General features: G+C 38.9%; 1 protein-coding gene across 5 annotated transcripts in view; it reads right to left on the bottom strand.

The window, feature by feature from the left end:
* CDIN1 (CDAN1 interacting nuclease 1) overlaps nucleotides 1–4,475 on the bottom strand; it is a 235,866-nt gene extending 231,391 nt beyond the window's left edge. For 4 of the 5 annotated variants that reach the window (XM_053595282.1, XM_053595281.1, XM_053595284.1 and 1 more), the window contains exon 1: nucleotides 4,119–4,432. In XM_053595282.1, coding sequence (XP_053451257.1) covers nucleotides 4,119–4,219 — 101 coding nt within the window. In that variant the 5' untranslated portion in view covers nucleotides 4,220–4,432. Of the gene's footprint in view, nucleotides 1–4,118 lie in introns of all 5 variants that reach the window. The other variant, XM_053595280.1, reaches the window with a different exon arrangement.
* Nucleotides 4,476–25,986: the final 21,511 nt, after the last annotated feature.

Below are 25,986 nucleotides of genomic sequence, written 5' to 3'. Positions count from 1 at the left end.
ACAGTCAAGGACTCTATTCCTTTCACAGTAGTGCCAAAGAAGTTGAAATATTTGGGAGTACACCTAAGAAAGGACGTGAAAGATCTCTACAAAGAGAACTATGAAACTTTAAAGAAAAGAAATAGCTGAAGATGTTAACAAATGGAAAAACATACCATGCTCATGGCTGGGAAGAATCAACATTGTTAAAATGTCTATACTACCCAAAGCAATATATAATTTTAATGCAATTCCTATTAAAGCTCCATTGTCATACTTTAAAGATCTTGAAAAAATAATACTTCGTTTTATATGGAATCAGAAAAAACCTCGAATAGCCAAAACATTACTAAGCAATAAAAACACAGCAGGAAGAATCACGCTACCAGACCTGAGACTGTACTATAAATCGATAGTGATCAAAACAGCATGGTATTGGCACAAAAACAGAGAAGTAGATGTCTGGAACAGAATAGAGAACCAAGAGATGGATCCAGCTACTTACCATTATTTGATTTTTGACAAGCCAATTAAAAACATTCAGTGGGGAAAAGATTCCCTATTTAACAAATGGTGATGGGTGAACTGGCTGGCAACCTGTAGAAGATTGAAACTGGACCCACACCTTTCACCATTAACTAAGATAGACTCTCACTGGATCAAAGATTTAAACTTAAGACATGAAACTATAAAAATAATTGAAGAAAGTACAGGGAAAACTCTTGAAGGAATCAGCCTGGGTGAATATTTTATGAGGAGGACTCCCCAGGCAATTGAAGCAGTATCAAAAATACACTACTGGGACCTGATCAAACTAAAAAGCTTCTGCACAGCCAAAAACATAGTAAGTGAAGCAAGCAGACAGCCCTCAGAATGGGAGAAAATATTTGCAGGTTATACCTCTGATAAAGGTCTAGTGACCAGAATCCACAGAAAACTCAAATGTATTAGCAAGAAGAGAACAAGTGATCCCATCTCAGGGTGGGCAAGGGACTTGAAGAGAAACTTCTCTAAAGAAGACAGATGCACGATCTACAAACACATGAGAAAAAGCTCATCATCCTTAATCATCAGAGAAATGCAGATCAAAACTACTTTGAGATATCACCTAACCCCAGTAAGAGTGGCCCACATAACAAAATCCCAAAACCAGAGATGTTGGTGTGGATGTGGAGAAAAGGGCACATTTCTACACTGCTGGTGGGAATGCACACTAATATGTTCCTTCTGGAAGGATGTTTGGAGAATACTTAGAGACCTATAAATAGACCTGCCATTCGATCCTATAATTCCTTTACTAGGTTCATACCCAGAAGACCAAAAATCACAATATAACAAAGACTTCTGTACCAGAATATTTATTGCAGCTCAATTCATAATTGCTAAGTCATGAAAGAAGCCCAAGTGCCCACTGACCCACGAATGGACTAGCAAATTGTGGTACATGTATACCATGGAATATTATGCAGCCTTAAAGAAAGATGGAGACTTTACCTCTTTCATGTTTACATGGATGGAGCTGGAACATATTTTTCTTAGCAAAGTATCTCATGAATGGAAGAAAAAGTATCCAGTGTACTCAACCCTACTATGAAGCTAAATTACAGCTTTCACATGAAGGCTATAACCCAACTATAGCACAAGACTATGAGGAAAGGGCCAAGGAAGGGGAAGGGTGGGGGGAGGTTAGGGTGGAGAGAGGGTAATGGCTGGGGCACACCTAGGGCGCATCTTAGAATGGGTACAGGCGAAACTTACTAAAGGCAGAATACAAATGTCTACATACAATAACTAAGAAAATGCCATGAAGGCTACGTTGAACCGTTTGATGAGAATATTCCAGATTGTATATGAAACCAGCACATTGTACCCCTTGATTGCACTAATGTACACAGCTATGATTTAACAATAAAAAAAAAGAAGCAGATTTGACACTATATATGTGCAAAAATAAATTTATCAAAGAATTAGAAAAAGAAAACCTTTGTTGCCCAACCATAAGAAAATGAATAGCACATCTAAAATGTGATTACTGGTTATTTGAAATAAACTCAGAAGAATTTTTTTAAGGTGAGGAATGCTCACAAAATTTTTAGCAGAAATCTACAAACTATATAAGCGGAGACAGCAATACACTGAAAAAAGACTAGAAGGAAGAAAAACACTAGAATTCAATATGCAAATGCAACTCACCAAAAAATAACTACTTTTGTTATTATTATTTATATTAAAATTAATCAAGGCAGCTTGGTATGGAAGTCTGAACTGACAGTCAAGAAACCTATACTCTAGGCACTGTTTGGCCCTTAAACCAAACAAGTCACCTAACCTCTCTGAACTACCAGACTCTCAGGTAAAATGAACTACCCGATCTAAAGATTCTTCAAGACTTTTGCAAGGATCATCTAAAATAAATCTGGGCTACTGTAAGAACTGTGAAACCAACTTCAAAATTGTACCTTTTGTAGAATTCTGACCAAACCTACTAAATAGTTTTTTAATCCTCTTTTTTACAGATTAGTAGTTCAGCCTTTCTAAATAAAGTTTCCTTTGGAAGAAGAGTTAAAGTTCCTTAATCTCTGAATGGTATTTGGGGGAAGTGAAAAATACTTGGGTATATCCTGAAAGAAAAGAAAGAAAAGAACATAAGATAATAAGGTAGACAGCCTAGTGTCCCACATGATGGAAGCCTTTCACCAGTGCTGGTAAGAGTTCTGAGTTGTTACTTACTATGGAGAGAAAGGTTATATGCTACAGAAAAGAAAGAAAAAGAGAAAGAAATGTAAAAATACAAGAATTTATGTATGTGCATAGTAAGAATATCAAAACCTATGCTCTACCTTAAAACTGCCCAGAAAAATCTACCTGTCCCCTTGGCTGACCAGCTGTCACCCATTTCAGTTTGTGTGCAGAACTAGCAAAAGTTAATGACAGAAAATTAAATCCCAATTTGTCAATCTTGTTCCTTGTTAGCAAAACTGATAAAATTCCTAAAGCCTATAAAGGGATAAATATTGCCCTAAATTAAATCTAGATAAGATTGGGAAAAAACCCCTTGGTCCTCCAAAAACTGAGGTCAATAAAAGATCTTCAACTAATGCTTCGAGTTGTACTTCAATATCCAATAACCTCTCTTTCTTCAAGAAAATATTTCTATGCTGATGTTTGTTCTAAGTCTACACACCAAGGATGGGGAAGCGCTACATCAAGGATAACCAGCCTTAATGCCAGGAAACAAAATGGTACAGGTTTGCATTTCGTCTCCAACTAGAAAAAAAGTAAACAAACATTTTATACTTTTAACAGAACACAAATAAAATGACCTGGCTGTCCTAAACTTGTTTTTAGATATAATGTTTGGGTCTCAGTTTCCACATCCTTAAAATAAGGACTCTATAGTATGTAATTCCCAAAGGGAATTTATTTCTTAGATAGTTGGAGAATCCTAAAATCACTGAAAAGAAGTGTTTTGGGAGGCTGGGGAAGAAAATATAACCCTATGCCTGGAATGTGTGTGTGTATGTATGTATATGTGTGCACGTGTACGAGAGAGAGAAACATTCAGATCTGGTCATTCAATGGCCAATGACCCAAGAGTGGAACCCTGGAGCACCCAGCTCTCATATTTGAGGACCCAGGTGGTGACTAAATTGCATAGTCAATAGGACGAGCAACACTCGAAAAGCTTGAGGCCCCCTCAGGCCTGTGCTTCCATGTTTATTTCCAGTGGGCAATTTAAAAAGATCCTCTTTTTCCTCCTTTTGAAATCTATAGCTCAGATCTCCACATTGAGAGGACCCTGCGACCCATTATTCACTATTAGCATCTGTCAATTTACCAATGGACATGTTCAAAAGCACCTACTATGTGCATCCATCAGCTAGTGCATGTTAAGTTTTCAATTAACATCTGTTGACTTGAACATAATCGCAAGGCCTTGGGAGGCTGCTACAGACTCATCCATCTACAGTTTCGTGCGGAGGGTGGGTGTTGTTATGCCATCCTTGATCTCCTAACACCTGACATTCAGGGTTCCTCTCCATTCATGTGTGACACGTGGTTCCTAAGTGCTGCCTGGGCGGCCCAGGCACAGCTGCTGCAGGCAAGGGACTGTCAGAGGGAAAGAGATGGACACTTACCTGGGAAACCTCTGCTTCAGCTTCCTCAGGCTCTGCCTGGTGGGCGGCACAGACACTAGGCACTGGGCTATCTCGTCGTACTGGGCTTTGGTCAGTATCATGTTGGGCCAGGGACCAGGAGGTGGCGGGGACAAGGAAAAAAATCACCCTGGGGCTCAAGAGCCTTGATGCCGGGGAATGAGAGGTGGACAACACAGCGGCACAGCCTTGGATCCTCGTCTTCCCTGGAATCAATAACCCAGTACCCCCTGACTCACACCCAGAGCTGCAAAGGCTGGACCAAGACTCACAGAGTCCCAGGCTTCACTCGGCACCTCCGCGACGGGGGCGGAATACAGAATTGCCCTGGCTTGGCTTACTGAGCAGCCGCAGTTGGTCGAACCGAAGGCAATTGGTCGCCATGTCAGTTAAGGGCAAACCAACCAGGAAGTACCAGCCGCCCACAGAAAGCGCGCGGAGTCTGGGTCTCAGCGGGCGTGTGTTCTGCGCAGCGCCTACCTGGGAATTGACAAGGGGTGTTGGTGGAATTTATACCCTCCAGTTAGTAGACGCTAAGGAGGCCTAGGGCGGCAAGTCTCACGAGTGCCCCGCGATCCTTCAGCTGGAGCCCCGGAAAGCTCCTGCCAGATCGCGCGGTTTGAATGGGCTTCCAGACGCGCCGGTTTCAGCGCAGCTCCAAGCCGACTGGCCTGCAGAGAAACTGGATCTTCACCCCGCCACGGTCTCTCCGCTCTGCGAGCGGGAGCTGGGCGGTAAACCCACAAGGATCGCCCTAAACGTGGTTTGGCTTTGGATAAGGAACTTCTTGTAACTTCTGTAGATCTTGTGGAAAGCAATTTTGTCCTTGTCGGGAAAGAGACTTAACTAATCCGACGGCATCCGACAGCCAGCAGTAAAGGACGTCACTTTCACCCCATACTGTTAGCTAATCAAAGCCTAAAATCGTGTTTTAAGTGTCTTTAGAAAACAGTAGGCGCTCGATAAATGGAGAAACGAGTTCATCTTTTGTTTTCCGTAGGTCCTGTGAATGAATCTCAGTTTCCTAAGGCAATTTAATGGGACATTAGTCCCTCCTTTAATCTCTTTTTTTAAATCTGGTTCTTAGAAGGCCATGCGTTGTGTTTCTTTTCTTCAAATTTTAGCATTGTAAATAAATGAAAGAAAAAGTGCTTGGATTTTAGGGAACATGTAAATGGTTACGAATTTTTCATCTGGAACAAAGCCTGGTTTGGAAGTTTAGCTCAAATATGCCTCTTTGGAGAAATTCCTTAATTCACTGAAACCTAATTTCCTTTTTCTGTAAAACTGCTTTTTAATTCCTGGGGCTGTTTTTAAGATTAAATAGGATAGTACAAGTAAAGGATTACTTAGCACAGTGTCCAACAGATAACCTATGTAAAATAAATAGCCTAACTAAAACAGCTTGATAAAAATGGATAGGGTTTTACAGGCTTCCCCTGCATAGACTAAGTTAATCTCATCACTTCCTGTGAGGCAGGTACTATTGCCATTATCGACCCCTCCTTCCTTTTGTACAGACTGAAAAATTTGAGGCATGAAAAGGTTAAGGAATTTCTCAGAGGTCATGAGAATAAGTAAGTAGCAGGAATAAAGTGTAAACTCCTGAAATTTGGTTCCAGAGTCCATGCTGTTGTCAGCTCTCAGTAATGCTTAATTACTACCTCAAACAGCTACATTCTCTTCAGCCAAAGGTTAAGGGTTTTTAAAAGGAAAATATTCTACTTTGTAAATTAGCCTTTTAGTCCAGGTTTTAAAAAAACTTCACTATTTTTTTCAGGCATCTCAAAGTCCTGTGGCAACAGTAGATCCTGAATTCAGTTCTCTTCCCATATGCTTTGCATCTAGCTCTGATTGTGTGACATTAGTACATAACTATTTATTTATGGCAGCCTGGCCTGCAGTTGCCACCTGGCTAGTTTGTTGCTGACCCTGCCATGACTTTTACATGAAAGCTAGCTGATGATAAGCAGGCACCCGTCGATCCCCTGTCCCTTTCCCCTTCCCAACTCCGCTCTTTCACAGCCATCCAATTTTTATAAGAAACATCAGTTCAAGGATGTTCGTACTAGTTATTTTTATAGCAACTCTTCTCTCTGGCTCTTGTCCTGCATTCGCCCTCACAACCCTTAAGGAAAATGCCAGCTTTGTTTTTCTGTTGATATTTTTAACATGCTGGCAGTGTATAATTTTGACCCAAATCCAATAGATTGTTTTAGAGTTAATGCTGGGGGGAAAAAGCAGAGTTATACGGCTGTTTTCATTGGCAGTTACAGTAGTATTATTTATTGGGCACAAAATAGAAGCAAGGCAGATTTTTTGTTGTTTCGTTGGCTCCTTTTTTCTTGTGGTGTGACATGGTTAGAATAAACTGATTATTCCTCTGAGGCATCCTTCCTTTCTCCCTTCTCCTTCGCCATCATCCTCCCATCTCCTGTCAAACCCTGTGCCCCTCATTTGCTGACTGAAGTTCCATGACTGAAGTTCCCCCACTGTTTCTTAGCAATACTATTTGCCCACTAAGTGAAGCAGGATCATGAAATGAAAACACTGAACTAAAAATTCAAAGAACTGGCTATTTAAAATCAGCCATAAAATACATATTCTTGAGTAATTGACAGGCTTTCTGATTCTGAATGTCTTCAATATGACCTCAAGAAATGGAATATTAGAGTCGCGTATGACAGAAAGAATCTAAAAATATGGTAAGAAAAGTTGTCAAAGTAGATCTACCACAGCTCCTGGGTAGATTGGGGGGGGGGGGTGAAAAACTTGACCCGATTTCTTTCTGCCAATTTTTGGATGACATGAATGTGGAACAATTTGAAAGGAGTGGGGCGTTTGGCAAGAAAGCATTAGGAGGTCATTTCTAGAAGGATAATAATACAAAGGTCTAAAAATAAGAATGAGCCAAGTCATGAGCATGGGAAAATTACCCTGGCTGTAGCAAAGAATTCTAGGCAGAGCGAAAGGAGTCAAGGATGCTTGACCTTGGAAAAAATTAGTCACATTTTAGTCTGTTGTTCACTGACTCTGCCAAATTCAATGCATGATTTTAAAAATAAATACTGATATATTATTTTTATTATAGTATTATAAAGTCTGGTTCTATTGATAGAATCTCTTTTGAAGTAACCAAATTGATTATTTTAAAGAAAAATAATTGACGTTTACTAATTGATAAAGAAAAAGAAGGGGGCTAATAGTATTGAGTGTACCTGTTATGCATAAACATTATCCCATTAGACCTTATCTCACTTAATCTTCACCATTACCCTGCAGTAGATTGTGTATTCTTTCATTTATAAATTAGGAAACTGAGCTCAAGGAGAGCATGGACTCACACAGTGGGTCCAGCTACTAAGTGGCAAAACCATGATTTTGAACCCAAGTTAGTCTGCGTGTAAAGCATCATGTTCTCTATTGCTCTGTATTGTAATTTAAGGACCTGAAAAGCTTTTGGTTGAATTAGTCTCAATTAAGCATTTATTCTCTGAAATAGCCAGAGAACTTCTTTGGCCAACAGGATGCCTGATGAAGTGGTAGCGATATTTGATGTTGGCAATTAGCTAAAACAGACTTTTAGAAAAATTATGTGGCCACTTTGACCGGAAAAGATCACACATTTTGCACTTTGTACTGTAAGATACCACCTTAAGTGATGCATCTTTTAAAACTGAAGTTTATGTCTCTATACTTGCCATTCTTTTTTTTTAAATGTCAGATTAATATGAAGGTACACGTGTTTTGGTTACATCGTTTTCAATTCTAGGGTAAAGTTCAAGTTGTAGCCCTTCACCCAGGAGGTGTGCTGAACACCCTCACATTGTGTATATTAGGTAGGATCCCACCAACACCCTTCCTTCTCCCGCCTCTCCTCTCCCTCTTGCTAGAGTATGCTTGTGTTTTTTCTTTGGTGTGTGCATGTAGTTGTTTATTGGTTTCATACTAGTATTGATTACACTGGGTACTTTTCTTTCCATTCTTTTTTTTTTTTTTTTTTTTTTTTTGTGGTTTTTGGCCGGGGCTGGGTTTGAACCTGCCACCTCCGGCATATGGGACCGGTGCCCTACTCCTTGAGCCACAGGCGCCGCCCTTCTTTCCATTCTTGAGATATGTTACTAAGAAGAATGTGTTCCAACTCCATCCAGGTAAACACAAAAGATGTAAAGTCTCCATCTTTTCTTATGGTCCAATAGTACTCCATGGTACACATATAGCACACTTTGTTAATCCATTCATGGGTTGATGGGCACTTGAGTTGCTTCCATGTCTTGGCAAGTATGAATTGAGCTGCAATAAACATTCCGGTGCAAGTATCCTTATGATAAAATGATTTTTTTTTCGGGCAGCACCTGTGGCTCAGTGAGTAGGGCGCCGGCCCCATATACCAAGGGTGGCAGGTTCAAACCCAGCCCTGGCCAAACTGCAACAACAAAAAAATAGCCAGGCATTGTGGCAGGTGCCTGTAGTCCCAGCTACTCTGGAGGCTGAGGCAAGAGAATCGTCTAAGCCCAAGAGCTGGAGGTTGCTGTGAGCTGTAACACCACAGCACTCTACGGAGGGTGACAAAGTGAGACTCTGTCTGGGTAGATACCTAGTAATAGGATTACAAAATCAAATGGAAGGTCAACTTTTAGTTCTTTAAGAATTCTCCATACTTCTTTCCATAAAGGTTGTATTAGTTTGCAATCCCACCAGCAGTGCTAAAGTGTTCCCTTCTCTCCACATCCATGCCTGCAACTGCAGATTCAGGACTTCGTGATGTGAGCTAATCTCACTGGAGTTAGGTGATATCTCAGAGTGGTTTTGAGTTGCATTTCTCTGATGATTTGCATGCTCTGATTCTTGTGTTTGTTGGCCATTTATCTGTCATCTTCAGAGAAGTTTCTGTCCAAGTCTCTTCCCCACTTATAAATGGGATTGTTTCGTCTTTCCTTGTTGATTAACCAGAGTTCTCTGTAGATTCTAGATATCAGCCTTTTGTCAGATTCACAGCAAGCAAATATCTTCTCCCATTCTAAAGGCTGTTTGCTTTATTTGTGGTACCCTTAGTTGTGCAGAAGCTTTTTAGCTTAATCGTGTCCCATTTTATCCCCATCAAAGCACCAACATCATACTTTGAAGAAATGAAAAAACAGTACTTAGTTTCATATGGAACGAGGAAAAAAAACCTGAATAGCCTATACAATTTTAAGAAATAAAAACAAATCTGGAGACTTCAGTTTATACTATAAGTCTATAGTGATCAAAAACAGCATAGTACTGGCACAAAATAGAAATATAGATCTATGGAATAGAATAGAAAATCGAGCTCGGTGAAGTGGCCTGTGCCTGTAATCCTAGCACTTTGGGAGGCCAAGGCAGGTGGATTACTTGAGCTCACAAGTTTGAAACCAGCCTGAGCAAGAGTGAGACCATGTCTCTACAAAATATCCGGGTGTTGTGGTGTGCTCGTAGTTCCAGCTACTTGGGAGGCTGAAGCAAGAGGACTGCTTGAGCCTGAAAGTTTGGGGTTGCTACGACACCAGAGGCAAGAAAGTGAGACTCTATCTTAAAAAAAAAGGGTAGAAAATCTACAGATGAACCCAGATGCATATTACCATCTGATATTTGATTAACCAATGAAAAGCATGCACTGGGGGAAAAAATACCCTCTTTAATAAACGATGCTGAGAGAACTGGTTAGCCACATGTAAAAGACTGAAACTGGACCCACACCTCTCACCATTGACAAAAATTGGCTATTGCTGGATAAAAGACTTAAATTTAAGGCACAAAACAATAAAAATTCTAGAAGAGAGTGTGGGGAAATTGCTTGACAAAATTGTCCTGGAAAAAGATTTTATGAAGAAGACCCCCCTGACAATTGCAGCCATTCTAAACTTGCCATTATTATTTTTTTTTTTAGAGCCGGAGTCTCACTTTGTCACCCTTGGCAGAGTGCTGTGGTGTCACAGTTCACAGCAACCTCCAACTCCTGGGCTTAGGTCTCAGCCTCCAAAGTAGCTGGGACTATAGGCACCTGCTAAGTGACAAGTCATTTTATCCTGGCCCCGAAATAATACAAGTTCCTATTGAACAATAAATATACAAATAATTCAGTTGCTGAGACCTGCAATAATTACTCGATTTAATGACATGAGGAAAACAAAGGAAACGTACAGAAAGATTTTCTAGACCATGATGGTGAAGAAGTTACACTGAAAGGTTAGGGAAGACCCAAAGGCTAATAATGTTGGTCTTCTTCATGAATTCTTGACCTGTGAAACCAGCTGGTCTGATGCCAGGTGGTCCGAGACCATGTGTAGATGGAGGCCTTCACCCCAAGTGCACATAATGTCACCTTCTCAGAAAAAAGAGAATGGTGTCTCCTTGAGTCTTTGTCACTCTATAATGCTAACAGCTAATGTTTGGGGGGGCACTTACCAAAAGCAGGAACTATGCTAAGCATTTCACATACATCTACCTTCCCTTAATTCTCAGATCTAGCCTCAGAAGTAAATACTATTATTAATTCCATTTTCCAGTTAAGAAAAGCAAAAGTGGCTTTTACTTAAACCATCAATCATTTTACCACATTCTAGAAGAGTATTTCTCAAACTATCTGTGTTGAGGGCCTAGTTTTCCCCCAGTTTGTCATGGATTGAGTTGTAAAATAAAAAGTGAATTACTCAAAAAATGAAATTTAAAAAGACAAAGACATATGAAATGTAAGCCCTCACTTTGTGATTATGAGATTCAACACACATATAGTTTAAGTTATTCTGTCAAATATATATAAAACATTCTAAATGCTTATTATCAATTTCTGTTCTTACATCAAGACACTTCAGTGTTTGAGAACCAGTGCTGATTTGCTAACCACAATTTGAGTAGGACTATACCTTAAGAAGTCAATATTGTAAGCCAGGGATGTGCAAAGTCTGAGTGATGATTCCAAAGTCTAGAAGATCATGCTTTTCACATACTCTTAGTTTGAAGAATCATACTATGTATAATATATTCCTTTTAAACTTCTAAGCATCAAGCATCAGTGTTATGACCATTATTCTACTGTATTAAGTTCTTCTCAAGTGGTGCATATTTATTAAGGTCAACAGTGCAAATTCTTTACAGATGCTTTAATTATGCACCTTATGAAGTTAACATTTGTATTTTTATAGCATCAAACCTAATTTCTTTTTAAAATTATAAACCCATTAATCCAATTTTATGTACCTCTTCTGTAGAACACTATCAGGGTGTGATGAAGGCTATTGTTGGGCATGTACACATTTACTACCGCCATATTTGACAAGGATAAGGAACAAAATGTTGTGTTTTTAGTGGGACAACTTCTCTTGGGTGTTTATGTGTTATAGCTAAGAGAGATACATGAACATGTTTGTCAAAGAAAAACTGGAACCTCTTAAATTTTCTTCTCTAGCTAGTCAGCGACTGGTGGATAGTCTGTAGACAGTTAGTATACCCTCCTCTGCTAGACTAAGCCTCAGATGTAATTTCTGCAGTTGTCAATCCCTCTTCTTGCCCCAAAGACTGTTCTGCAACTATATATGTATCACGTTCTTTGGGTTTCCTCACATTTATAAATTCAGGAATTGAATGAAGCTATGCTATAGAGTAGAAGGGTGTCTATTGTAGGGGATAAGAAGAATGAGAATCAGGGAACCAAGTCTGTCCTTTAAAAGTATTCCCTTCAACATAAACTGGAGTTAGAAGCACGTGTCAGATGGAGATTAGCTGTAACTCTACATTTAAAAAATTATCTTCTTTAGCCATCCCACTAGGTTAGACTTTCAAAAGAGCAGATGAGATGCCAGTCAGTATTTATAACCTTTTCCTTCTCCATGATTGATGAAGAGTTTAGGGAAAGAGTTCCTTCTGAAGTAAGTATAGAGATTATAATAAGAATAGGCTTCTTTCTTTTGAGAAAATGTAAGCGTATTATGTACTTATCTGATATATTGTTATATAGAATCTATAATTGGCATTATGATATCCCTTTGGCATGTAGGGAAACTGAGGCAGAAAATGGCTTGGAACGTCAACTAGTTTCTTTAGATTTTATTTTTAGGGCCAGACGTGGTGGCTCATGCCTGTAATTCTAGCACTCTGGGAGGCTGAGGTGGGTGGATTGCAGGAGTTCAAGACCAGCCTGAGCAACATTTTTTAGCATCTCTAAAAAATGACCAGGTGTTGTGGTGGACACATGAAATCCCAGCTACTTTGGAGGCTGAGGGAAGAGGATCACTTGAGCCCAAGAATTTGACATTGCTGTGAGCTATGATACCACAGCACTCTACCGAAAAGTTTTATTTTTTACTTACTTTTTTTTTTTCTTTTTATTGTTGGGGATTCATTGAGGGTACAATAAGCCAGGTTACATTGATTGCAATTGTTCGGCAAAGTCCCTCTTGCAATCATGTCTTGCCCCCATAAAGTGTGACACACACCAAGGCCCCACCCCCCTCCCTTCGTCCCTCTTTCTGCTTTTCCTCCCCCCCATAACCTTAATTGTCATTAATTGTCCTCATATCAAAATTGAGTACATAGGATTCATGCTTCTCCATTCTTGTGATGCTTTACTAAGAATAATGTCTTCCACTTCCATCCAGGTTAATACGAAGGATGTAAAGTCTCCATTTTTTTTAATAGCTGAATAGTATTCCATGGTATACATATACCACAGTTTGTTAATCCATTTCTGGGTTGGTGGGCATTCAGGCTGTTTCCACATTTTGGCGATTGTAAATTGAGCTGCAATAAACAGTCTAGTACAAGTGTCCTTATGATATAAGGATTTTTTTCCTTCTGGGTAGATGCCCAGTAATGGGATTGCAGGATCAAATGGGAGGTCTAGCTTGAGTGCTTTGAAGTTTCTCCATACTTCCTTCCAGAAAGGTTGTACTAGTTTGTAGTCCCACCGGCAGTGTAAAAGTGTTCCCTTCTCTCCACATCCACGCCAGCATCTGCAGTTTTGAGATTTTGTGATGTGGGCCATTCTCACTGGGGTTAGATGATATCTCAGGGTTGTTTTGATTTGCATTTCTCTAATATATAGAGATGATGAACATTTTTTCATGTGTTTGTTAGCCATTCGTCTGTCATCTTTAGAGAAAGTTCTATTCATGTCTCTTGCCCATTGATATAAGGGATTGTTGGCTTTTTTCATGTGGATTAATTTGAGTTCTCTGTAGATCCTAGTTATCAAGCTTTTATCTGATTGAAAATATGCAAATATCCTTTCCCATTGTGTAGGTTGTCTCTTTGCTTTCGTTATCATCTCCCTAGCTGTTGGGAGAACTGGATGTCTACATGTAAAAGACTGAAACTGGACCCACACCTTTCCCCACTTACAAAAATTGATTCAAAATGGATAAAGGACTTAAATTTAAGGCATGAAACAATAAAAATCCTCCAAGAAAGCATAGGAAAAACACTGGAAGATATTGGCCTGGGGAAAGACTTCATGAAGAAGACTGCCATGGCAATTGCAACAACAAAAATAAACAAATGGGACTTTTACTTACTTTTTTTTTTTACTTAATTTATTTTCTTGTGATCATCAAAGAAGTATTTCTTGTACCCAACAATGAAAGTTCCTATGCTATAAACTACCCAATATCCCCATCACTTGGAAGCCACCACTATAACCACATTGACATTATTCCTTTCAGTAATTTTATGTAAAGTTGCTTCTTTACGTAAAATCTACCTCTATATACAACTTGAGTCCAGCTCTGTTTAAGTTCTACTACACTATGACCAAGGTATTCTTAAGAACATGTGTCAATTTTAAGCCTGATTTCACACTGCAAATAGAGTAGTTGGTTCTGAAGTGAGGAAATGGAGTCTCACAAGCCAGGCCTTAAGATGAAACCCTGGTGTGGCTAGCAAGAAACTGGGCCATCCTTCAGTTCCATCAACAAGCTGCAGTTCAGCCAACATGGGGATGATGGAATGGAGCCTTTGGAACAAGGCAGAGATTTCTGTGACTGATGGGCAGCTTTCCTGGGCATTCCATTCACAGAGCTGTGACTGAGGTCACGTCGGTGAGCCTCTTACCACATGTACATTCTATCAGTCAGCATGTTGGCAGAGGAGCCAGCTTGTGTTTTTCTTTTCTAGCATGACCCCTAGTTATATCTGAATGTTCAGATTCATTACAGCCCTTGATGCAAGGAGCAAATGTTTTGCATTGTCCAGGGGAAAGTCACACTGGATGCCAGTCTTTGTGCCAGCAGAGCTTGGGTTTCTGTTTCACTTTCAAACACTAAAAGGTTTAAAAGTTGGTATGAGGATGAAGGGATGTAAGGTAATGGTGTGGGTAGGAGAGGATGAGGTGGTGGCTGAGGGAACACTTAAGCTCCACACACTTGCACACAGGAACACATACACGCAAATCTAGTTTTATAAAACAACATGAATTATTTGTATAGATAGGAATTTCAAAAACATAACATACATGCTGTTAAAATGCAAAGACCAATGTAACTCACTTTGCCATTTCGTCTTAAAACTACGGATATCCACAGAAACTCATGTGTTCATTCATTCATTAGGTAGTTATTAAGGGCTATTGTGTACGAGGCACCGTTCTGGGCCATGTGTAAATAGTATACAAGACCATCAAAATCTCTGTCCTCCAAGGTTATATTCTTCAACAAATTAGATTTACCTTAGCAAAAGATTATTTCATGTTTCAGTATAAAGCAGGCTAAAGAGATATGGCGACAAAATATAATACCTGGCCTTAGACTGGATTCTGTATTGAAAAAGTAAGTGTTATAAAGTATATTATTGCATGAACTGACAAATTGGAATGCACATGGTTAGATTACAAAGTATTATTTAAGATATATGTACTGTAATCTCCCTATTACTAAGAATTACATGCAAACATATTTAGATTCAAGATCCCTTATGTATACATAAGTTACCCTAAATGGTCCAAAACACAATGAATCAAGAAGAAATTGTGAGACAGTAAATGATAAATCAAATGTAAAATATCAAAAATAGGTGAATCTAGATAAGGGGGTATATATTTTCATGCTCTTTTTATTTTGTACTATTTTTATTTTATAACATTTTGTTAAGTTTGAAAGCATTACAGGGTACATGTGAAATTTACTAAATGTAGAATATGTCTTAACACAATAACAATGAAAATGCAAGGAAGGCTATGTTAATCAGTTTGATGAAAAATATTTCAAATTGTATATAAAACCAGCACATGGTACCCCATGATTGCATTAATCTACACAGCTATGATTTAATAAAAAAAAGAAAGCATTTTCTAATAAAAAGTTTTTTAAAACCTATTTAGCTTTGTTAAATGAGGGGAAACATGTCCTTAAATCAGTGACAGACTCCCCTCAGTCATCTGTAATTTGTAGACATTTGATTGACATGCTGATTTCCTCAGGACCCCAAGGTTGGGCTTATATTGCCCAATTGAGTGAGATCCATGGCATAGTAGTGCAAAAACTTTCAAAATCTCTCCACATACCTCTTCCCAGCATGGACCATACAAGCTCTCTGTTTAATCCAAGTTCCTAGCAATTTTCTTTCATATCTTTGTGAAATATACTATTAATATATAATTATGTCATTCACTATTTAATTATCATTCACTCTTTCTGGGCTTATAAGTACCCTAAAGATTTCAGCTATAAAACAGAAATAGAAAATGCCACCAAATAACCCCTTTGAACACATTCCTATCTCGGAACTGCACTGTTGTCTAACTCCTTCCCTCCCTTCCTTCCTTTCCTCCTTCACAGGGGACATACAGCTCTTCCAGCCTCCTCCCACTCTCTCCTATTTCCTACACATGTGTTCACCACAACAAATCTCTTGCATGTCAAATCCTGTCTTGGCATCTGCTTCCTAAGGAATCTAGACTCACTTGGCCTCCTGCATTCAAAAGCACACATAGAGAACTAGAGGTTATGTCTAACCATCTTATTAGATGTGAGTAGTTCCCAAAATTGTATCAGCAATACATCAAAAGTTGTCTCCTAAGAAGGCAATCTAATCTAATGCTGGAGACTAGACTTTGAAGTCAAAAGAACTCAGTCAGAAAAATTAGTTGGGTGACACTAATATGTAATAGACCTAGATCCGACCGTAGTGATACACATAGCCAGTAATATTAACAAAGTTCTATTTTTTTCCTGACTTCTGACTTTCCTTGTTTCTGAAGACAGACAGCAAAGAAACTAGAAGTAAACTTCCTTGGTTGCAATCAAAATCTCTACTTGCTTCCCCAAGAAGACTTATATTAATACTCAGATGACCTGAATTAGGTTTTATCTACTCCTGTAATTCTCCAGGCTCTTACATTCACAAACACTCTGTTGGATTTCATCCTTTCCACGCATGACTACTCTTTGTTTGGTTTGCTCTTAAAAAGTAACTCTTATTTTGGTCTTGCAGTTAACTCAAATAACAAATAATAGGATATATATATGTAATAGATAATAACAAATCTAGTCTACACTTAGGGGGTCCAGAGCCATGTATCCACTTGTGAACCACACACATCTATTTATGAGCCCTGCAGGCATCTTAAATACAACTTTCTCAAGATTGAGTTCATTATATGCTCCTTTAAATCTGCTTCCTTTCTTGGAAAATGGCACTACCAGCCATCCTTTCCTCCACAGCCAATAGCCATATTCTGCCTATCACTCAAGAAATATGCTACTGTCCTGTTTGGGTGCTTCCTTCCTCATTCTGTTACCCTCCTCATGAGATTCTTGGTATAGTCCCATCTCTAATCTGGTCCTCTACACTTGAAAGCCAGGCGATTTTTCTAACAATACAAACACAAGTCATTCTGAGAAGTCCTTGCCTACTTTTCAGGCTTCATTTCTTTCTGTATAAACTGATAAGCCCTATATCAAGTACCAGTTGATGAATACATTCAAGTACCAGTTGATGAATCTCATTCACTAATTACCTTCTACATGTTATAAGCACCAGAAAGAGTCCTTTGTGGGCCTATGAGACCAAGGTGCTATCATTTTAGAGCGAAAGAATTTTAAAACATAAGTAACCTGGCTCCAAGCCCATAGCTAAGTGGTTAGGGCACCAGCCACATACACCTGGGCTGACAGGTTCAAACCCAGCCTGGGACTGCTAAACAATGATGACAACTACAACAGCAACAACAGAAATAGCCAGGCATTATGGCAAGTGCCTGTAGTTCCAGCTACTTGGGAGGCTGATGTAAGAGAATCGCTTAAGCCCAAGAGTTTGAGGTTGCTGTGAACTATGATGCCATGGTCCTCTACCGAGGGTGACATAGTGAGACTCTGTCTCAAAAAAAAAAAAATAAAAGGTAAGTAATCTGTTCAATTTTGTAAAATGAACACAGGACAGAGAAAGACTAAGTCCTTTTTATTCCAAGGTCATTTTTTAATGGAGATATAATTAATAGACACTATAAAAGTACAGATTTTTTTTTTTTTTAAGAGACAGAATTTTACCTTGTTGCCCTTGGTAGAGCACTGTGGCATCACAGCTCACAGCAACCTCCAGATCTTGGGCTTAGGTGATTCTCTCCGCCTCCCGAGTAGCTGGGACTATAGGCACCCACCACAACGCCTGGCTGTTTTTTGTTGCAGTTTGGCCAGGGCAGGGTTTGAAACTGCCACCCTCAGTATATGGGGCTGGCACCCTACCTACTGAGCCACAGGCGCTGCCCAAAAGTACAGATTTTAAATGCACAGTTTGATTAGTTCTAACAAACACATGCACCCTGACCATGACACTGAACTGTTTCATCATCTCCTAAAATTTCCCTTTAATTAAAAAAAATTCATCTGTAATTTACATTTACTGAAAACATAAATATTAAATACACAGTCCTTGAAGACCATTCTTTTAACCTTTTATTTTTAGTTCACTGAATCCACCTTGTTATTTTACTTTGTTAGATATGAGAACATGTGTTTTCCTCTGCAGAGATATCCTTTTTCCTTCTGATAACATCTGCTCACTTTCCAAGTTTCGGTTTTAACAGTATTCCTTTTTCTATGCCTCTCTCATACTCAAGCCCCCAGTATTAGTTAACTTTAATGTCTTTAGAGATTGCAACTTTATTTTAGTTTTTTACATCTGTTTATCACTCTCACTGTAGTCTAGTGACTAGAGTGTGTGCGAACCTTCATTCTTGATTGTTTTTCTTACTTAGTATCTAGTCTCTTAGTGTTCAAGACGTTATTTATTGAATAAACAAATGCCTGATGCCAAAGGCATAGGTTAGTGCCTTGTAGATCATGTGTGAAATTTAGATTTTATGCCAAGGCAACAAAGATCTACTAGAGATTTTACACAAAGGAATGCCATGATTAGATCTGTGTTTTAGGCAGATAACTGATAACAGTGTAAAGACTATTAAAAAGTGGTGAGTAGAATAGTTACAGGGAATTGAGTTGGGAAATAATTGCAGAGGTCTAGGAAAGGGAATAGAAGAAGACACATACTGATTAGAAGACTAGAGATGGAGAGTCCAGAATTTAAGAAGAAAAAAAAAAATCCAAGAAACACTTGCCAGGACCTCAATGGGAGAGGAAAGGCAGAAGGAAGAGCCGGGATATTCCCTTATGTCGAGAGAAATTAGGCAGTTATGTCATGGAGAAAAGAAAAACAGAAGAGTTAAGCAAATTGATTGTAAGACATACAGGTATAATACAACTAGATGGGAGATGAAATGGAAATATTAACTAAAATCTCAGAACTGTCAGGAATAGAGATGGAGCCTGTGTGCCAGACGTTTTCCATTTGCCCCTCTATATACACTTTCTGACCTCTGTGCCCTAAGATGCTTACCAGTTTTGATTTCATCACTGCATGTTGGCTTCCATGTATGCTAAGGAAGGAGAGGCACCAGCAAAAGTACAAAGGGCAGAAAGAGAGTGGGTGAGCTTGGGACATTTATTTTGTGACTCCCCCTTTTCTGGTCACCACAGCTGGCACCATCTCTCTCCCAAAGAGCACAGCTCTTGCCCAGTAATCCTCTCTAGACAGCCACTCTCTAGGTTCCAGTAACAGGTTTCTCCCCTTACTCCTTCAAGCCAGGGGGCAGTAAGGGCTGAGGTACCGAACATTCTTTTCTGGTTTCCCACCGGAATCGTAAATAGTCCCTTTATTAAAATCTTTACAATTCCTCCATTTTAGAGTGCCATCTGTTTCCTGCTGGGACCCTTACTAACACATGCAGATGGTACCTGAAGTCCTAGGAGACAAAATCACCCGAGGAAAGCAGGAGAGTAAGAAGAGTCCATGCAGGAAACCAAACAATGAATTTAAATTTCCTACTGAAGGCATTTGCAGAGGAGGCAGAGGGAACAGAGCCAAGGAAGGAAAGGTTTGCAAGAAGATTCAGTAGTTTCGGATGCTGCAGGAAGTCTTTCAGAATGAGAATTGAAGTAGATCTTTGGCACGGACCCTTAGGATGCTATTGGTATCTTTAATCAAGAGGAGTTTTGGCATAATAATGAATTGGACAAGAGACATAACAACAAATGTGCTGTGGCAGGGATAAGAGTTGAGAAAGTGTGGACTATTTATTTAAGAGTTTAGAGTGGAAAGAAGCAGCAAAACAGAGTAAAACTACAATGGAGAACAGTATATAAAAAGGGTCTTTTTAAGATGAGGAGAAAATGAGCTGTCTAAAGGCTACAGAGAGTCAGTGGGAAACAGGAAACTGAAGATACAGGACAGAGGGGTGGTGGATGGTGTATCAGCCAGCTAGGGCTGCTGTAACAAATGACCCGAGAATAGGCAGCTTAAACAAGCATTTATTTCTTAAAGTTTTGGAAGCTGGGAAATCTAAGATCAAGGTATTGGCAGACCCCTTATGCTGAAGGCATGCTTCCTGGTTGGCAGATAATCACCTTCTCATTACGTGCTCCCTTGTCAAGAGAAGAAGCAATCTCTCATATTCCTTTCTACAGGGGCCCCAATCTCATTCCTGAGGGCTCCAGTCTCATCACCTAATTACCTCCAAAAGGCCCCGCCTCCTAAACCATCACATTGAGGCTTTGAATTTCAACATATGGATTTGGTTGCAGGGTGCACATTCTGTCCCTAACAGATGGGTAAATTCATAGAGGAGGAATGATGAGGAGATGGGCTTTTCAAAGATAGGCTTTGGTCTAACCTGAAATTGGAGAACATAAAGTAAGATAAAATCTTGAGAGAAGAGATCGTTTAAAACTGCTGCAATCAAGCCTGTTCCGATTCTAACACATCAAGCAAACTTTGGATATTAATTTCATTCCCCCAATTTTGCCTATAGTGAAGAAGATGAGTTAATGAGCTGATGTGAGAACTCTGGTGGTGTTTGTTTTCTTGCCTGTGATCTTTTAGTTCCGATTAAGATGGGTAGTACCACTGAGCTTTATCAATTTGCTTGATTGTTAAAATCACATTCTAAACTCCAAACCCAGTCTCTGAGCCATTTGACGACCCTGCCGCTTTGACCCTTGCCCCGACAGCTGGTAGCTTCAGACACCCAGAACACTCGGCCACACTTCCAGGCTGTGACCATCGGTTTGGTTTAGGTCCCTAGGTAGTACATCAGTTTGGTTTAGGTCCCTAGGTGGTGTGACAATGAGATCAATTTTCATATTTTCACATTTCATATGTGGCCAATTCAATCAGTCCCTTTTCACAGTAGTGAAATCTTGTATTCACCCTCTCTATTGCCACTGGGGAGGATGGAATTTTAACATGGGGTGCACGTGTGTGATGTACATGCAATTTATTTCTCATTTGTTTCCAAAGAGGATTTGAGGTGACTGTCCTATTTTACTAATACTTTATCTGTCTTTTTTTTTTTTAATATGGGCAGAAATCAGATCTTTTGAGTCCTTTGATGCTGAACCAAGAAAAGTGATATTATGTAGAGTGAGGAACATAGACACTGAATATAGTTTAAATTTTCTATTTATTCAGCTCCTGGCTCTACCATGAAGTTTCTGTATGTTCTTCTCAGTAAATAACTTAACTCTCTTGGGCGACAGTGTTCAACTCTACCTGTAAAATGAGATAATATTATCCACTTCACAAATTATCAGGCGGATTGAAAGTCAGACTATGGAAAGTACTTCACCTCGTAGCTGGAACGTGGCTATGCTGAAATTAATATTGTCTTGCTCTTTCTTTATAATAATGTACTTATTACAAAGAAACAATACTTTTATTTTTTAATTTATTTTATTTTTATTTTTATTTATTTTTATTGTTGGGGATTCATTGAGGGTACAATAAGCCAGGTTACACTGATTGCATTTGTTAGGTAAAGTCCCTCTTGGAATCATGTCTTGCTCCCAAAAGGTGTGGCACACACCAAGGCCCCACCCCCCTCCCTCCTTCCCTCTCTCTGCTCTTCCTATCCCCACTCCTCCCTCCTTCTTTCTCTCTCTGCTCTCCCCTTCCCCCACCCGCACCATGACCTTAATTGTCATTAATTGTCCTTATATCAAAATTGAGTACATAGGATTCATGCTTCTCCATTCCTGTGATGCTTTACTAAGAATAATGTCTTCCACTTCCATCCAGGTTATAAAGTCTCCATTTTTTTTAAATGGCTGAATAGTATTTCATGGTGTACATATACCACAGCTTGTTAATCCATTCCTGGGTTGATGGGCGTTTAGGCAGTTTCCACATTTTGGCGATTGTAAATTGAACTGCAATAAACAGTCTAGTACACGTGTCCTTATGATAAAAGGATTTTTTTCCTTCTGGGTAGATGCCCAGTAATGGGATTGCAGGATCAAATGGGAGGTCTAGCTTGAGTGCTTTGAAGTTTCTCCATACTTCCTTCCAAAAAGGTTGTACTAGTTTGCAGTCCCAGCAGCAGAGTAAAAGTATTCCGTTCTCTCCACATCCATGCCAGCATCTGCAGTTTTGAGATTTTTGTGATGTGGGCCATTCTCGCTGGGGTTAGATGGTATCTCAGAGTGGTTTTGATTTGCATTTCTCTGATACATAGAGATGATGAACATTTTTTCATATGTTTGTTAGCCATTCGTCTGTCTTCTTTAGAGAAGGTTCTATTCATGTCTCTTGCCCATTGATATATGGGATTGTTGGCTTTTTTCATGTGGATTAATTTGAGTTCTCTATAGATCCTAGTTATCAAGCTTTTGTCTGATTCAAAATATGCAAATATACTTTCCCATTGTGTAGGTTGGCTATTTGCTTTGGTTGTTGTCTCCTTAGCTGTACAGAAGCTTTTCAGTTTAATGCAGTCCCATTTGTTTATTTTTGTTGTTGTTGCAATTGCCATGGCAGTCTTCTTCGTGAAGTCTTTCCCCAGGCCAATATCTTCCAGTGTTTTTCCTATGCTTTCTTTGAGGATTTTTATTGTTTCATGCCTTAAATTTAAGTCCTTTATCCATCTTGAATCAATTTTTGTGAGTGGGGAAAGGTGTGGGTCCACTTTCAGTCTTTTACATGTAGACATCCAGTTCTCCCAACACCATTTATTGAATAGGGAGTCTTTCCCCCAAGGTATGTTCTTGTTTGGTTCATCAAAGATTAGGTGGTTGTAAGATGTTAGTTTCATTTCCTGGTTTTCTATTTAATTCCAAGTGTCTATGTCTCTATTTTTGTGCCAGTACCATGCTGTCTTGACCACTATGGCTTTGTAGTACAGCCTAAAATCTGGTATGATGATGCCCCCAGCTTTGTTTTTATTACTAAGAACTGCTTAGCTATATGGCTTTTTCTTGGCTCCATACAAAACGCAAAATCATTTTTTCCAAATCTTGAAAGTATGACATTGGTATTTTAATAGGAATGGCATTGAATAGGTAGATTGCTTTGGGAAGTATAGACATTTTAACAATGTTGTTTCTTCCCATCCATGAACATGGTATGTTCTTCCATTTGTTAATATCCTCTATGTTCTTTTTGAGGATCTCATAGTTTTCTTTATAGAGGTCCTTCACCTCCTTCGTTAGGTATATTCCTAGGTATTTCCTTTTCTTTGAAACTATGGTGAAGGGAGTTGTGTCCTTAATTAGCTTCTCATCTTGACTGTTATTGGCGCATATAGAGGCTACTGACTTGTGGACATTGATTTTATATCCTGAAACATTACTGTATTTTTTTTTTTTTTTTGCAGTTTTTTTGGCCAGGGCTGGGTTTGACCCACCACCTCCGGCATATGGGGCCAGCACCCCATACTGTATTTTTTTGATGACTTCCAGGAGTCTCGTACTTGAGCCTTTGGGATTCTCTAAGTGTAAGATCATGTCATCAGCAAAGAGGGAGAGTTTGATCTCCTGTGCTCCTATTTGGATTCCCTTTATTTCCTTGTCTTGCCTAATTGTATTGGCTAGAACTTCCAGCACTATGTTGAATAGTAATGGTGACAGAGGACAACCTTGTCTGGTTCCAGTTCTAAGAGGAAAAGCTTTCAGTTTTACTCCATTCAGTAAAATATTAGCTGTGGGTTTGTCATAGATAGCTTCAATCAGTTTTAGAAATGTGCCACCTATGCCTATACTCTTCAGTGTTCTAATTAGAAAAGGATGCTGGATTTTATTGAATGCTTTTTCTGCATCTATTGAGAGGATCATATGATCTTTATTTTTGCCTCTGTTAATAGGGTGGATAACGTTTATGGACTTGCGTATGTTAAACCAGCCTTGCATCCCTGGGATGAAACCTACTTGATCATGATGAATGACTTTTTTGATGATAAGCTGTAATCTATTGGCTAGGATTTTGTTGAGAATTTTTGCAAATATATTCATGAGTGAAATTGGTCTGAAATTCTCCTTTTTAGTTGGGTCTTTTCCTGATTTTGGTATCAGGGTGATGTTTGCTTCATAGAATGTATTGGGGGAAGATTCCTCTTCCTCAATTTTTTGGAATAATTTCTGCAGTACAGGAATAAGCTCTTCCTTGAAGGTTTGATAGAATTCTCTTGTGAAGTCATCTGGACCAGGGCATTTTTTGGTTGGAAAATTTTTTATTGTTTCTTTAATCTCAGTGCTTGAAATTGGTCTGTTGAGGAGCTCTATTTCTTCCTGGCTAAGTCTAGGGAGAGGGTGTGATTCCAAATATTGACCCATTTCCTTCACATTGTTAAATTTCTGGGCATAGAGTTTCTGGTAGTATTCAGAGATAATCTCTTGTATCTCTGTGGGATCAGTTGTTATTTCCTCTTTATCATTTCTGATTGAGGTTACTAGAGATTTTACTTTTCTATTTCTAGTTAGTCTGGCCAATTGCATTGGCTAGAACTTCCAGCACTATGTTCTATTTTATTTATTTTATCAAAAAACCAACTCCTTGTTTCATTAATTTTCTGAATGATTCTTTTGTTTTCAATTTCATTGATCTCTGATTTGATTTTGGATATTTCTTTTCTTCTACTTGGTTTAGGCTTAGATAGTTCTTTTTTCCCCAATTCCATAAGATGGCTTGTGAGTTTATTGATGTGCTCTTTTTCTGTTTTTCGAATTAGGCATCTAAAGTGATAAATTTTCCTTTCAGAACAGCTTTTGCAGTATCCCACACGTTTTGGTAGCTTATGTCTTCATTGTTGTTATGCTCAAGGAAGTTAATGATTTCCTCTTTTATTTCTTCCTGCACCCCAACTGTCATTCAACAGAAGGTTTAATTTCCATGCCTTTGTGTGAGGTTGAAAGTTTTTGTTGGAGTTGAGTTCTACCTTTAGTGCATTGTGGTCTGACAAGATACAAGGTAAAATTTCAATTCTTTTGATTCTTTTGAGGTTTGTTTTGTGTCCTAGGATATGATCAATTTTGGAGAATGTTCCATGGGGCAATGAATGTATGTTCTTTATCTTTGTGATGGAGAGTTCCATATGTGTCTATCAAGCACAGTTGTTCTAGGGTCTCATTTAAGTCTCTTACATCTTTGTTTAATTTCTGTTTAGAAGATCTGTCCAGCTCTGTAAGAGGAAGGTTAAAGTCCTGTGTTATTATGGTGTTATAGGATATCATATTGCTCAGACTGAGTAAGGTCTGTTTCAAGAATCTGGGAGCATTTAACTTGGGTGCATAAATATTTAGAATTGAAACATCTTCTTGTTGTATTTTTACCCTGACCAATATAAAGTGACCACCTTTGTCTTTTATGACTTTAGTTGCTTTAAATCCACATGTATCTGAAAATAAGATTGCAACTCCTCTTTTCTTCTGAATTCTGTTTGCCTGAAAAATTGTCTTCCAATCCTTGACTCTTGAGTTTTAATTTGTCTTTTGCAGCTAGGTGTGTTTCCTGCAGATAGCAAATGGATGGCTTGTGTTTTTTAATCTAGTCAGCCAATCTATGCCTCTTCAGTGGGGGAATTCAAACCATTAACATTTTTTGAGATAATTGATGAATGTAGTAGTGTTCTATACATCTTATTTTGTGAGAGTTCATTGCTTAGTTTTATCTTTTGCATCATTGTGGAAGTTAGGTTCTATCTTTTAATTTCTGCGTTCTTACTTTGCAGTTGATCCATTGTGATGGTCAGTGTGTAGAACAGGTTGAAGTATTTCCTGTAGAGCTGGTCTTGTTGTGGTGAATTTCCTCAGTGTTTGTATATCAGTAAGTGATTTGATTTTTCTGTCAATTTTAAAGCTTAGCTTAGCAGGATATAGAATTCTGGGCTGGAAATTGTTCTGTTTAAGTAGATTAAACGTAGATGACCATGATTTTCTTGCTTGGAAAGTTTCATTAGAGAAATCTGCAGTCACTCTGGCACTTACTCCTGGCAGCTTGAAGAATCTTTTCTTTTGTTTTGACTTTGGACAGGTTCATCACAATGTGTCTTGGAGAAGCTCGGTTAGAGTTGAGGTGA

This window comes from Nycticebus coucang, chromosome 6, assembly GCF_027406575.1.
Source record: "Nycticebus coucang isolate mNycCou1 chromosome 6, mNycCou1.pri, whole genome shotgun sequence".
Classification (NCBI taxonomy): Eukaryota; Metazoa; Chordata; class Mammalia; order Primates; family Lorisidae; genus Nycticebus; species Nycticebus coucang.
Note: the sequence above shows the minus strand (reverse complement) of the source record. Positions and strands in the feature narration are given on the sequence as shown.